At 45.4% G+C, this 15,931-nt stretch overlaps 1 protein-coding gene across 1 annotated transcript in view; it reads right to left on the minus strand.

Moving 5' to 3' along the window:
• The window catches only part of bicd1a (bicaudal D homolog 1a), a gene marked incomplete at both ends in the record, with an annotated part of 75,086 nt that overhangs the window by 6,713 nt on the left and 52,442 nt on the right, over positions 1–15,931 (minus strand). The window contains 9 exons of the mRNA XM_079502196.1: positions 813–1,385; positions 1,783–1,934; positions 2,734–2,928; positions 3,398–3,576; positions 8,836–8,978; positions 10,162–10,391; positions 10,718–11,149; positions 14,433–14,614; positions 15,313–15,589. Coding sequence (XP_079358322.1) covers positions 813–1,385; positions 1,783–1,934; positions 2,734–2,928; positions 3,398–3,576; positions 8,836–8,978; positions 10,162–10,391; positions 10,718–11,149; positions 14,433–14,614; positions 15,313–15,589 — 2,363 coding nt within the window. The remainder of the gene's footprint in view (positions 1–812; positions 1,386–1,782; positions 1,935–2,733; positions 2,929–3,397; positions 3,577–8,835; positions 8,979–10,161; positions 10,392–10,717; positions 11,150–14,432; positions 14,615–15,312; positions 15,590–15,931) is intronic.

The following is a 15,931-nucleotide window of genomic DNA, read 5'->3' on the forward strand; positions in this document are numbered from 1 at the left end:
TTTGTATATAAAGAGATTAATGATGAAAACCTAAATGACCAATTGAACGACTGTGCCAGCCGACACAGCTGAAATATTTATTAACAGTTTTCAGTTGCAAATACATCTATTGTATCAGCCGGCAGTCATTCAACAAATCATAGATTTATGGTTAAAATGCAATGTGTATTTATACCACTGTGAGGCGCTGTGGGATAGTTAATCCTAAAGTGCACTCTACAGCCATGTATTTCCTTTGCTTGCTTACTGACCACATAGATAAGTATTGCATAGTCAATCATTAACAGTTACAGTTACAGGAGGAAGTCAAATGACTCATTTAATAGCCAACATAAAATAAGTGTGAGTGTATTTACTACCATACTTTAACCACATGAACCCGAGCGTCCCAATTCTGCAAAAATAGAGGATCTACAAGCTTAGTGTGTCACAAACTCACAAAGCGACGAGATCAGCTATTTTTGGTGAAGAGATCCGCTCAATGAAGTAGTATATAGGGTTTAAGTGGTTAAACAGGAGGGTCCAACCTTGATCCATCTTAACTTTTTAAACATGAGTTCTTCAGTTGGAACACTTTGAAACGCAGAGTTGATAGAATTGTCGTGTTGTTTTGAGGTTGGAGCAAAGCTGCAAAGGGCTCCTCCATTCTTCTAAATACTTCCTGAAGCCAACATGGCAAGATAAAAGGAAACCAGTTTTCCCCTCCACTCTGTGACCCACTCCGCTACGACGCTTCATGTACCGTGTGGTGCACTAACTTGGCTGAGCCGCCAGGCACCGCCTCGTCGCGTCTTTTACGATGAATTCATCACCTTCCCCGGCGGAAAGGCGACGCGGGGGCCGAGCTAGAGTACGGCGTCGGAGAGAACTGACCCGAGTCGTGTCTGGAGCCAATGAGCCGCCGGAACTCTGAGCTCAGCGACTGGGAGTCTAGGATGAGCGCGTTGGCGCCCACGGGCCACTGGGAGTAGTGGCCCAGGGAGGGCAGGGACGAGGTGGAGCTGTGGTGTTGGAGGTTGGGGGGATGGGGGTTGTACGGTGGCGCTAGCTCTATGGAGGGAGGGCTACTGAGCGTCAGGAGGGAGGTGTTGAACGGCCTGGCGGCGCCCATTGCCCCCGAGGGCCCGTCGTGCCCGGTCGGGCTCGGGGGCGCCGTGAGGACGGCTCTGCCACTTACTTTGGGCGGGCTGCTGCGGATGCGGGGCACCTTTGCGCGGCCACGGTACGTCTGCTCGTGGTCGAACTCCAGGTCCTCCAGGCGCTGCGTCAGCGCCAGTTTCTGCTGGATGGCCATGCGGAGCAGAGAGTTCAGCGTCTTCTTCTCGTCCTCCGCCGCCGCCAGCTGACGCTGCATATCGTCCAGCTGGATGACGTACTCGTCACACCTGGGGGAGAGAGAAAGAGGGAGAGAGAGAGAGACAGAGAGAGAGAGAGAGAGAGAGAGAGAGAGAGAGAGAGAGAGAGAGAGAGAGATGGCAGGAAGGGTGAGAAATATGTCTGTTCTCAAAATCTCCTGTCTTGTTGTACAAAGGTAATGCTTTGTCTTTAGGGAGTATTTTCTGGGGCTCAAATGCTCAAATGCTCTGATGAGTGCACAGGCTAGTGAGCTATTAGGGGTTAAGTGCCTTGCTTGTGGAGAGGGTACACATCAACACTTAAAGCCTATACTGAGCGAGCCAGGGGTCAAACTGGCAACCTTTCCATTTCTAGACCGGCCTCTCTACCCACTCATCCACAGTCGCCACTAAAGCAGGTTCACGGTTTCCCCAGAATGCCTCTCACCTGGTGGCGAACATGGCGCGGAGTGAGGAGAAGGTGGCGGCGTCCTCTTTGAGGGCCTTGAGCTCATTCCTCAGCTTCATCATGGTCTCTGTCACCATGCACTTCTCATTCTCATATTTGCTCTTCAGGTTGGCCAGAGCCACCTCCGCTGTCTGGGACAATAACAACTGGACTGAGCATTTCGTCGCTGTCAGGGCATAAACCTCATATCTCCCTATTTTTACTTTTTTGTGTTATTGTATTAATAAAATCACACCCGTGTGAACTGAGTGGTGCAGTGACGTCACACACTAACCATAGCAACCATGCTCACCTGTGCGTGGGGCCATGTACAGGTACACGGGTACACACACACATACACGGGTACAGACAAAGCTGGTTGTTGGAGTGGTTTGCACCACTCAAAAACTCACACCCGTGTGAAGTGAGGTGTCTTATCATGTATCATCATACATCATCACATTCCGGCCAATCACAATTTGCATCCTCACTTTTGTCTTCAATGTTTGTGTTTACGCAATGTTTGTGTTTACACAATGCACAAACACTCAACACTGGCCATTCATTGTCAATGGTATTCAATGTTTGTGTTTGCACAAACACTCAAAACTGGCCATTCATTATAAATGGCATTCAATGTTTGTGTTAGGACAATGTTTGTGTTTACACAAACCCTCAAAGCTGGACATAGGAGGGGCTAGCGCCCCTCAAAAAGATTGGCCACATGGTTGGCTTACGTCGCCATTTAGGGCCTAAATAAACGTCCATAGACTTGGCTGGCAAACGATTTATGTCATCAGTGCTCTAAACAAACTTAAAAAAAAATACACTTGGCTGCCACATGATGTAATCTTCTAAATGAAACACACAAAAACATAATTCCACCACACTTTCTGTACACCTGTAAACTTGTGACGTGACAAACACAGTTGATTCAGATTCTCCTTCTACCTGTTTGTTGGCCTTGAGCACCAGCCTGAGGGTGGCGATCTGCTCCCTCTTGGTGCTGAGCAGGGACTTCAGCTTGAGGATCTCCTCCATGCAGGACTCCTTGTCCTTGTCCAGCATGGGCGCCAGCTCCCTGGCCGCAGCCCTCTGCCTGGACAGCTGCAGCGAGCGATCCACTGCCCTCTGGAGGTGCTTCACCTGCAGCAGGTTTTGTTTCCAAAAAACAAAAACATTGTTTACAATTTCTATAGCCTACCACTTTCCTTTCCTTTTAACTGCCAGATTTAATTTTCAAGGCGGATGTGAACAAAGGATGTCACGTTGGAAAGACAAGTCTCTCTTCTTCTTTCCGCCGAAAGAAAAGAAAAACAAAACAAAAAAACATTGTAACCGCGAACCTTCCATTCAGTTAGTTAGTTCAATATGGCTTGTTTACACTAAAAACGCAAACTGGGAAAATATATCACAGAATCAGGGATTTATAAATCCTTTAGCGTTGGAATGGACAGGCTGGATCATTTTTGATCACGTGATTTCCAGGTGTAGTGTTCTCTGAAAGTCATAGCAACATTCATAGGTCGCCCTCTAGCAGAATTAGGGTACTTCCTAACTTTTTAAGTAACGAAAAAATAAAAAATCTATGACTGCTACTTCCACCAGAGCTGACCTGGTCTCTGATGATGACGTTGAGGTTGTAGATGTTCATGCTGGGCTCCCTACGCAGGTCTACGCCCACCTCGGAGGGCACCGGGGACGCCGAGCAGGGGGAGGGGGAGATGGTGATGACGGGGGAGCCCATGGAGATCCGCGTGGGGCTGCCGCGGCGGGCCGGAGAGTCCCTGTCCCCTGCAGCCGATGGCACCGCCGTATCGCTGGGCTGCGGGCCTGTGGAGGCAAGGTTACTATGGTTAACTATGTTAATGTTAATACTATTTCCTGTTAACTATATGACCAGTGTGAAATGTGGTGCACTGTGAGGCAATGGTGGGACTATCATTGTGAAGGGCTGACCGGAAGGGGCTGGTCCTGAGTTGATACTGCTTTGTTAAAGTGCAGGTTGAACGGCAGAATAAACGTATGTTATGAACCGACAAAAGCTGCCTTATTCTGAGTAACATTGGTAGCATATGAATTCATTCCCTTCGATGAAGGGAATTAAGCCATATAACAGTTGGAATGAGTTAGCAATTTGGACACAGTCACTTTTTTGGTGCTATCGGGCAGTGCAAGAGAAATGTTCTTAAAGACGAAAAATATCAACTCTATGAAGCTTACTCGTGCTTCAATCGGATATCAAGAGAAAGCAGTGTGTCCAACTGTCCGTGGCGAACTATATCATTGATTTTGAGCAACGTTATTCTCGTATGCGAAAGTACAAGATGGAGCTTACCGATGCATGTTTGGCTTTCAAACTATTCTGATACTGAATGCTTGGAAGTTGGACATGAAAGATCTCCAGTTAGCTCTCACAGCATGTACAGATCTAACGTTTGCATCCATGAAGTCAGCATTGCAGAGGATATTTGGAGGAAAAACATCAGCTTCCAGCCTGGGAATCAACCAAGATACCGTGTTTGTAACGGCGGAGCAGAGACAACAGAAGGGCAAGTCTTGGCCTCAAAAGGATCAACAGAAGACGCCAGAGTCTGGCACAAATCCTTTGGACAGGTACAAAGAGAAACCCAACAGCTGTGCTGTTTGTGAAACAAGCTTCTAAATGATCTGAAACCCTTTACTTGTACTTTTTGTGGTAAAAGCTTGCAAATGTTATTTTCTTTCCTGCCTTGATCTCCTTAAGGCCTATTCATAGTCTAGATTTTCAGTGGTGAGGTGACCACTGCTCCGGTGGTGAGCTGACCACCGGAGCTGAAATAACGTTGAGCGGTGGTGAGTAAAAACAGAGAGAAGGGCTGGAGCGGTGGCGGTGGTTTACTCTTCACCGCGGCTCGTGACGTCATGTTGTAGTTCGGTGGTCACCTAACCACCGAAAATCCAGAATATGTATGAGCCTTTACCCCCTCCCCCCCCATCTTCTTCCCTTTCTTGTATTTCTTGGAAAAAATGACACGATGGGAACTATGCACAAAAACAAATTTCACCCACTTTTTCACTAAAACTGTGATGTGACATGTGACTATAAAGTTGATTGAGTCGTAGATCAAAGAGTGCTGTCTGTCATCAACTTTTAATTGGGCCAAAGACCACATAAAAGTGAGCATGTCATACTGAGGAAACTGAAAGTAATATAGATGCAGTAGAGGAGTGCAGCATCACTCTGTACAGTAAAGAGCCTGCCAATGGAGCGCAAATATCACACAGCAGCAGAAATCTTTATGACAAGAGTGTTTTGGTTCAGCAATAATAGACTGCATGCACACCGCCTGTGTGTGGACAGGGGTGGCTAGATGGCTACACTAAACAGAGCCAGAACGAGTTGAGTGATTTGAGAAATAACTAGATAAATTGCCCCTCTGGGCACAGGTCACCACCAGGGCAGGTCAGGTCACCAGGTCAGCCTCCTGGTGGCGCTATAATAGGCCAATGTGAAAAGGGTGCCATTTCTTCTTGATTTGAGGCATTTTGTTCCAAAAATGTGTTTTGCAAAAATCCACCTGTTGGTGGCGCTATAACAGGCCAATGTGAAAAGGGTGGGATATATTCCTCAGCCTAGTAGGAAAGTCTGTGAAAGATTTCACGTAAATTGCACGCTGCGTTCATGATTTGAGGCTTTTTGTTCAAAACGGGCCAATCCTGCAAACTTTGAAAGCCAATGTTAGCCAATTAGGATGGAATATGAAATATCGGACAGATCCGTCTTGAACACATGACTATAGAGATAGTGTGTAAGGATTTGCGGGATTTTTGGACGGAATCTGGAGGGGTAATATCAAAAGAATGTGTTTTTCAAAAGTCTGCCTTTCAAAAGTGGCGCTATAACAGGTCGTTCTGGAAATTTTGGGGCAGAGGTTCATCGTTGGCATCCAGGGAGTGTGTGTGCAAAAATTGGCTTTGACCGGGTTAACGGTGCCGGAGATTAGCTGGTAACAGACGGACGGACAGACGGACACACTCACACACTCACGGACGGAGTGCAAAACATACTCTCTCCCCATGCCTTCGGCCTGGTGGAGACAATGAAAAACTCAGTCGTAGACCATTTAAGTGGTCTATTCCGCTAAAAGTTTGAAAATTCCTGCAAAACTTGGACAGGCCAGTAGGTGTCACATTGAAACTGAGGTTGTTCCAGCTGAGGTTCCATTGCTTTTAAGCCAAGCCTCAATGAAAAGAGCAAGGACAGTACTGGACATGGAAAATGACAGGGCAACAAACCTGCAAGACTTTACAAGCTGTGTACAACATAATAGACAACAAAAGTGAGAACATTAAAAAAGGAAGACCAGGTCTTCGCAGCTACAGATATCATTCCTGAAGAAGAAAACGGAAAGTCAATATGAGGATGAAAGTCAGTGTGAGGATGAAATTCTCATAATTTCAGAAAGAAATGAGCTCAGCTACTAAAAAGAAAATGTTATTGAAGCTCCATAAACAAGTTGGCCATGGCCATGCTCACATATTACAGAAGCTTCTAAATAGTTCAGGCAACAATGATGCTGAATGTGTTGTCTGCAAAAGATTGTAAGTGAATGTGAAATATGCCCTAAGCAAAAGGCTGCTGTTGGCCTACCACTGGCATCTCAGTACAACGAGACCGTAGCTGTAGACTTGCATGAACTTGAACCAGGTTTGTGGTATCTCCACATTATTGATCAGTTCACACGCTTTAGTGCAGGCAGCATTCTGACTATAAAGAAGACTTCTGAAATTGTGAAACACTTTGTTTATGACTGGAGAAGTGTTCATGGCTCCCCTACTTTCGGATGATGGAGGAGAGTCAATAATTGTTGAGAAAATACTATGTCAAATAAGAAAATGTATAAACATATGTAAAAAATAAATAATGATGAGCTGAGAGAGAGTCAAAACAAAATTATATAGACATAAAAACAGCTGCCTACAGCCCATGGAGTGTCACAACCAAAAACGTACTGAGATCATAAAGAATGTAAAGGCAAGCAACGGTTGTGACTGTAGCATTGCAATGGACTGGGCTCTATGGCAAAGCACACCATGCAAAGTGTCCATGGATACAGTCCTCATCAGCTGGTGTTTGGACAGAATCCTAGTCTGCCCTCTGTCCTAACTGATAAACCCCCAGCTTTAGAGGGAACAACAAAAAGTCAATGGGTGGCAAGACAGAAGACACATCACTGATTTGCATGCAGCAAGAACGGCTTTTACAGAAGCAGAGTGTTCAGAAAGAATACAGAGAGCCCTGCCGAAAACGAATACGCCACACTGATGAAAATGTTGAAGGTCAGTGGAGATTGAGTATATTATAAGCGAGTGGATTGTCCAGAGTGAAAAAAGGACCAGGAGTTGACATTGGTCAGGACGGTGCAGTGATTTTTGTTAGACATGGAGGAACATGCATTAGAGTGCATCAGCTCAGATTAAGGAAAGTGAACACAGAAAATATGGATCGATGTGTTACAAAAGCCGATTCAGATGACATGACATAAACATTGAGCAAGGACAGGTCATGGTTGACACTAGTAACATACATGTCATAGAAGACAACATACCTGAGGTGCAACAGGGACTGAGACAAATGGAGCCAACACAAATGGCTGATGGGGTGCAAAATGAAACAGGACACACAACTGACAATACAGATACACATGGTGGTACAGAGCAGAGAACAGGTGGCAGTCAGAAAACAGGACAAATTATGAAATACACAAAGTACAGAGGTGGTTTACACACAGCTAAGATTTTGCGGCGTGCACCGTGCAGGTAAAGCTATGGGTAAGTACAAAAACTGGTACAATTTGCTTTATATGTTGCGGGCACTACAGATTCAGCTGACATGTCAAGAGTTGAGAACCTTGAGGTAGTAACAATTGCTGTGCCATTATGTATGTGAAGATGCATTTGAAACAAAGAAATTATGTACCATTAACAAATGTCACTGACACTAATGTCACACATGTATGTGAGTGGGAGGACATGTTTGTAACAAAATATGTATAATTTTACTTTGCAAAACATGTTGAGCTAAAGAGCTGGAGGAAGTTGAAGATGAGGGACAAAATCTGTTTCTACTAGGTGGATTTGAACTCTCAAAGAAATTTGAAGATGATTATGTTCAGTGATGCCTTATTTGGATATCTTTCTGATGGAGGAACACAAGGAGGACACTATATTGTGCTGATGGGGGAAAATGGGACATTTTCACCCCTTTCGTGGCAGTCTAGGAGAGTCAAGAAGATTGTAAGTAGCACACTTAAAGGTGAAACACTGGCAATGTCAGCATAAAGCTATCTTTCTGTCTATACTCTTCTCTGAACTGACTGTTGGTGATGTTGAACATGCTGCTCAGTGCTCACTGGCTGATGCACTTCAGTCCACAAAGTCAGTCACTGTAAAGAGACTCTGTCTGGAAATCAGCAGCATCAAATAGCTCATCCAAACCAAAAGGGCCGAGCAGGTCCTTTGGTACAAAATAAATGGACAACTTGCAGACTGCCTTACAAAATTAATAAAATAACCTATTCAGTTACTTAAGGCCCTTAGTGAAGAACAGTGGCAAACTGGCAACTTACTGAAAGTACTTATTTCTTGTACTGCTAAGTACGAACATATTCATCTCCCCACCCCATTGGTCACAAGCTGTAATACTTTTTCTTTGTTATTTATGTTCAATTTAAGGTCACACACAGGTTGACCGGAAGGGGCTGGTCCTTATTGTTGAGACTGCTTTGTTAATGTGCGTGTGAGACGTGTTTAAAAAAAGAACTATAGAGAAAATGTCCTTAGTTTGAGTCTTTGTCCATTTATTCCATGCATAAGCCTAGTATTGTGGTTGTATATTAAATCTATCTTAAATGTGTATTCTCTGAATGCCTTTTAAATTATATGTTTGTTATTACACATTACTTCTGACATTTTTGTCAAAACACCTCATATGATAAAACCGAATAAAAAACTAAACTATGAAATAAAAAAACTAAGTGTAATCTAAATAAAACTAAAAAAGTTAAAAACCTTGTTTGGAGGGCGAGTCTGAGGGGCTGCGGGTGGATTCTGAGCAGCAGGTGGAGGAGACGGCCGCTAGACGCCGCGCCAGGCGGGGGGACAGCAGGGCTCTAAGGTCATCAGAACCCTTCAGGCTCCCACTGCGGGTCGTCCTGTGTTCATTAGCAGAATAATAATTGATAATGGTAATGTTAGCCAACATCATAAGGCCCGTCCACACATGCGACTCCTTGCAACATGCAACTACTTCCAACTATTATCCCAATGGCAGTTGCAAGGAGTTGCATTGGTGCGGTCTGGCCTAGGGTGCAACGGTTTATGGAACCAAAACAACGAGTTTGAGCATTGATTATATTGATAAAAAATATATATATATATAGGGAAAATAGCTGATCTAAAATCTCACAATGCATCGCAATGTGATGTGACCCATTGTGAGCTTGTAGAGACACATTCCTCATTTTTGTCGCATTTCTGAGCCAATAATTCAATATGCTGACACTGCTGTGTTAGGAGTCGAGGCCAATGCAAAACTACCTGTATATATATACAGTACATAATACCAGCAAGACGAGAAGGCGACCTGGTCTGGTGGTCATGCCTGGGGTGACGGACTAACCAACTAACTGACGGACAAATACTGGTCTCCTATTAACTTCAATTAGTCAAATATTGGATAATTGGCTCAGGAATGTGACAAAAACAAGAAGATCATGGGGTGAGTAATTAATAGAAAATAAGTATTCCGATTCTCTGATTTTTGGTTTGTTTGTTTGTTTTTTACAAAAAACATGCTCCTTGATTATCCGATTAATGGAGAAGGTAATGGATAGAACAATGGCTAACGAGGGAGAATGTCACCACTCCATCTGCTCTGGCGGTAGTTAGTCCAGAATGACCCACCTGCTCTGGCGGTAGTTAGTCCAGAATGACCCACCTGCTCTGGTGGTAGTTAGTCCATCATGACCCACCTGCTCTGGCGGTAGTTAGTCCAGCATGACCCACCTGCTCTGGCGGTAGTTAGTCCAGCATGACCCACCTGCTCTGGTGGTAGTTAGTCCAGCATGACCCACCTGCTCTGGCGGTAGTTAGTCCAGCATGACCCACCTGCTCTGGTGGTAGTTAGTCCAGCATGACCCACCTGCTCTGGTGGTAGTTAGTCCACCATGACCCACCTGCTCTGGTGGTAGTTAGTCCATCATGACCCACCTGGCGGTAGTTAGTCCAGCATGACCCACCTGCTCTGGCGGTAGTTAGTCCAGCATGACCCACCTGCTCTGGCGGTAGTTAGTCCAGCATGACCCACCTGGCGGTAGTTAGTCCAGCATGACCCACCTGCTCTGGCGGTAGTAGTCCAGCATGACGCGGTTGGGCGTCTCGTTGTTGCACAGACACACGTGGTGGTAGAGCTGCGCCAGCTCCTCGCTGAAGGTCACCAGCTCGTCCTGCGCCACGTTCAGCATGCCCTGGCTCTCCGTCGCCAGGCCGGTGGCGCCGCGCAGCTCCGCCTCCAGACACGCCACCCTCTCCCGGGCCTCGCGGCAGCTGCGCTCCAAGCGGATTACCTGAAGGCGGGATGGACATGAGAGTCTTAACCAGTTAAACCTGTGTGAACTGATTCTAAAAAAAAATCTGAAAAAAACGTCAAATATTTATTCCAAAATGACAAAAACATTATTTATTTATTTTTAAATGTTTTCGCCTTTATTTTATATTTTTTATGGTCGGACAGACAGTAGGCTGTCCCTCCATACTAACTGACTTTTGCAGTTGTCTGGCTATGCGAGACTAGTGAAGCACCAATGTGGAAGCTTGCCCTCACTAGAGTACATACGCCCCAGAGCCGAAGCAGGCGTCTACCTTTCTATGTTATATGGGTGCACTCACTGACCTGCTCGTCCAGGATGTGGACTCTGTCCTCGGTAGCGTGGTTGTTGCTGTGCTCATCTCCCTGGCCCTCCACCGCCTGGTTGAACATCTCCTTCAGGGCCTTGAGCTCCGCCTTCAGGTCGATCACCTCCGTCACCGCCACCCGGTACTTGCACTCCAGGATCTCGAAGCCGTGGATCTCGGGGTCGTAGTCGTCGTGGCGCCCCCCGTTGGCCGGTGGCGGGGACGGCGAGCCGCCGTCGGGCTTCTCGCACTCGCGCGGGTCGTCCAGCAGCTCCTTGTCGCTGGCGCCGTGCGCGCGCCTCATGGTGTGCACGCGCTGCGTCAGGCGGTGGAAGCGGTCGTGCTGCTCGCTCAGCGCGCCCTGCGTGTGCTGCAGCTGCGTCTGGGACTCCTGCAGCGTCATCAGGAGTGCCGCCTTCTCTCGCTCCACCTGCAGGACAGGGGTGGTGCAAATTTGAGTTGAGTATTTCTTTTTGTCCATGTTTTCTACATCTGAGAGGCAAACGTTGTACGTACTTATTCCATTATAGTCTAGTAGCCAGAATGTGAACCCGGACATGTTGAGTACACCAACGTGTTATGTTAGAAATGTTTAGTATGGGTCCCCAGCATGTAGAAACTGCCGGATGCTAACTTGCATATGTTGAGCAATTTTCATAATTGGCATAATATGTGACCATACCTTAACAACCTATAGAAGGCAAAATATTCAAAATTTCATCATGCTTTATCTAGCATGTGATGTGTCAAACTAGGGGGTTTTCATGATGCTGAATCCATTCCAAGCATTAGTTTAGCAAAAAAACACTCATTGGGCTTAAAACGGCCATTCCCAAATGTGCTGACATCATCCACCGCCAAGTGGATGGACACAACGCATGCATCGTAGAAACCCTGAATCTTATAAGCTAATCTATATGTGCGGTATGCACTAGTATGTACTGTATGTCAAGCGCGCAGAGGGCAATTCATAACTGGAGCAGTCTGAGAGAGAGAGAGAGAGAGAGAGAGAGAGAGAGAGAGAGAGAGAGAGAGAGAGAGAGGATGCAGATGATAGACAGATAAAGAACAGGAACAATGAGAAGGACAGAGGACAGGTTTCATATTGATATTACGGAGTGGAGGACGAGGATGGAGATGACAGATAATCACCAAGGTTAGATAGATAGATCCAAACTCACACAGAGCTAGACAGTGATTCAATGATTGTCTGTTTATGTTGTATTTACTCTGACTGCGAAGATAGACTGTAAACTTTCCAAACTGACCCTCGACACACGACAACAAAGGAAGACCACTTCAGTGCGTTCACATGGATGCATGGATGTAAAACATGTAAGGTGTCTAGATGTAAAGGCTCACCACCACAGGAAGGAGACGTACATTCTGTAGTCGGCTGACTTAATGTAGCTCAGCCCTTAAAGATAAGCTTTAAGGTTTGTACTTGTACTGGCTGTAATGGGTCCGTTAGATTTAAGATGGGGTAAAGAACGTTCCAATTAGCTCTATCTACAAATCTGAAGTACATTTACTTAAGTACTGTACTTAAGTACAATTTCGAGGTATTTGTATTTACTTTTACTTCTACTCCACTACATCTCAGAGGCAAATATTGTACTTTTAATACGTTGAAAACTTTAGTTACTAGTTACTTTGTAGATTTTGATTTTGATTACAAAACATACAAACCACGTTAGCCCTATATATTTCGGCCCTTTTTAAAATAGCCGATCTACAAGTACTTTTACTTTTAGTACTTTTAGTACAGATACTTTTACATTTTACATTTTGCATACAGGACTTCTACTTAACGTAACAGTATTGATACTTTTACTTAAGTAAAATCATTTGAGTTATTTTTCCACCACTGCAAATCAGACTGCATGCAACTTTAACCATAATAGTCTATCATTTTGTTTAAAACAATTCTGGATTGTGGTTTGAACCTTCTGGTCTGTGCTGGAGCAGTCACACCGTTTAAGCAGCGATTAGAAGCGTGGTGTTGCTGATGTGGAGATCTTTGCCACAGCAATGGGACTGTTGTTAATGTGATTAGTGTGTGATTGTGTTTACAGAGAAAGCCGCAGGACTAATAGGTTCCGGAGACACAAACCACGTTATAGTTACTTCCTTGCGGACTGTGTATTGTACTACTGTAACAACATGAGTGGTTTCTTCTTTGCGGACTGTGTATTATTGTACTACTGTTACAACATGAGTGGTTTGATTTGCACTGCTGCATGGCATGCCTCACTGTTAAGACATTGAAATAGAAAGTACATACTGTACATTTACAGTCGTAGGCTCACCGACAGTGAGTCTCTCTGTTGCATCGACCTCAAGCATTATTGGATGCGTATCACATTGACAGAGCTCCCTATGGTACACGCACGCACGCACGCACGCACGCACGCACGCACACACGCCACGCACGCACGCACGCACGCACGCAGGCACGCACGCACGCACGCACGCATTTTCTGTGTTTCCATTCATTTAAGACCCAACCACAGATGGCACACCTGTGCATTGCTCATAAAAATGCGGTATAACATTTCATCCCAATTTCTTGTCACCCACTAAATCATACTGTATGTCATCACCTTGTTATTTCCTGCCTGCACCGCACTGCAGACAGACAGGCCTGTTTTCACCAGCCAGGACTCATTTAATAATTGCATCCACTGTACGTGCACGTGTGGCACGCGTGCACGTAGTGCAGAGCACAGAACACTAGTGCACTCTCTAATGATACTCAGTGTGTATATCACTGTGCACGTAGTGCAGAGCACAGAACACTAGTGCACTCTCTAATGATACTCAGTGTGTATATCACTGGTTTTTTAACCAGTATTGATTGTCTCTTAATTAATGACTGGTCAATCACAGAATTCATTGGTGTGTTCTTTTTGAATAATGACCGCTGAACTCAATAACAGACCACTGTCTAATATCAAAGACTACATAATATATATTATATAATATAATATATAATATCAAAGACTATATAATATATATTATATAATATAATATATAATATCAAAGACTCTAGAGCAGTAGTTTTCAACCCTTTTAAATCTCAAGGACCGTTATTCATTGTGCATTTGAGCCACGGAACCACATTTGATGAGATTTAGCCTCTCAGACCAGATTTTGTTGTCGTTGGATAAGATTTTGTCCACAATTTCATGGCAAACGATCAAAATAACAATTAGGTTACTAATTACCATTACCAACCCTTCCATAATTTAGCTGGGGACCACCTGGGACCCCCTCAAGGACCACTAGTGGTCTCCGGACCACAGGTTGAAAACCACAGCTCTAGAGCACCTGGCTCATATGAATCTGCGTTGCTTGACAATGCACGAACGGAATATTGATTCTATTTGATCACAGCTTCCTGTTGTTTTCCGAGCAAACTGCAATACTGCATTGCACTGGACTCACTAATATAACGTAATCAATGAATGAGATCAATCGTCTCGTTTTGTTGTTACATTTGGGTCAATGTATTAATTTCTTTATTAAGGGCGGTATCCTGTACTAAGTGGCTTCACGTCGGGTTCTAGACACCCTGACGTCGGGGTTTATTTCTCAATACTGAACCCTATAACGCTCCCCATTGATTGTCCCTTGCGTATGCATCGTGTCAACAACAAAGTACTTCTTCCACCACTGCATGTGTTCGGAACGTTGCAGTGTCACCTACCCACCTGTAGGAGCTGCTGTTTGACCTTCTTCACTTCGGACAGGTTGAGCTCGCTGAACAGGTCCGACACGGGGTGAAGCCCCTCCCCCTTGCTGCCGGTCCTGGCCAATCCGACACCTCCGTGGAGGTGGCCCTTGCAGCGGTTGCAGTCCTCGTTGTTGCCGTTGGCGACGGCGCCATTGGTTCCTATGTTGGAGGCGGGGTTATTATAGTTAATTAACTAAAACTCTCACCCCTGATACATAGTTACATACAGCATGAAAATAAAATAAAACTGAAGGTGCATTCCCACAGCAAGATAAAATATCTTTGTAGTCGCTAGAATTGCTTCATTCTGAGGCGAATGTCGTTGTCCTCATTCACGCCGCTCAATGAAACATGGCAATTCATGTCTTTGCATTGACTCTGCCACTCAAACAAATATTTTATCTTGTGGTGGGAACACACCGTTAACAGTACAATACACTAATAGTAACTCAAATAAAACCTACACTAAACTAGCAAACCCACCTTGAAACTAATATATATATATATATATATATATATATATATATACTGTATATAAAATAAAAAAGCTAAACTATACTAGCCGAAAACGAATAAACTGACACTGACGTGGACAACTAACCAAAGTAACATTTACATGCCACAGTTTGTTTGTTTTGTATTAAATAAAAAGAGAAATGTTTTAACTCTGTGTTAATAAAATTACGTTATGTAAAGAAATGTAAAGAAAAGGTGAGATCCTCATATAAGCCTTTCCAGGGTTTCTCACCTTTCTCACAACCTCCTCATTACTTGAGCCTTTCTCATGAAAGATGTTTACTGTACAGTGAGTGCGTTTACACTCCTGTTGTGTCAATGATTAAAAAATAAATTGAAACCTTGGTCCTCTGGGAACTTGAGGCTCTCCACGCCGGTGACGGTGAGCGCCAGGTGCGCTCCAGCGCCGAAGACGCTGTCGCTCAGGCTGAGGTGGTGCGCCAGCTCCTTGCGCACGTTGTTCTTCTGCTCACGCTCGTTCTTCAGCGCGTCCAGAGCCTCCTCCAGCTGGCCCTCGGAGATGTCCTTCAGACGCAGGGCGTCCTCCAGCTGACTGTTGAGGAGAACCGTCTCCTCCTCCAGAACCTTGATCTCGTGTTTCAACCCTTCATACTCCACCTGATGGAGAGGAGAGGAGAGGAGAGGAGGGGAGGGGAGGGGAGAGGAGAAGAGAGGAGAGGGGAGGGGAGAGGGGAGGGGAGGGGAGGAGGGGAGGGGAGGGGAGGGGAGGAGGAGAGGAGAGGGGAGGGGAGGAGAGGAGAGGAGAGGGGAGGGGAGGGGAGGGGAGGGGAGGGGAGGAGAGGAGAGGAGAGGAGAGGAGAGGAGAGGAGAGGAGAGGAGAGGAGAGGAGAGGAGGAGAGGAGAGGGGAGGGGAGGGGAGGGGAGGGGAGGGGAGGAGAAGAGGAGAGGAGAGGAGAGGAGAGGAGAGGAGGGGAGGGGAGGAGGGGAGGGGAGGAGGAG

This window comes from Electrona antarctica, assembly GCF_951216825.1.
Source record: "Electrona antarctica genome assembly, chromosome: 5".
Classification (NCBI taxonomy): Eukaryota; Metazoa; Chordata; class Actinopteri; order Myctophiformes; family Myctophidae; genus Electrona; species Electrona antarctica.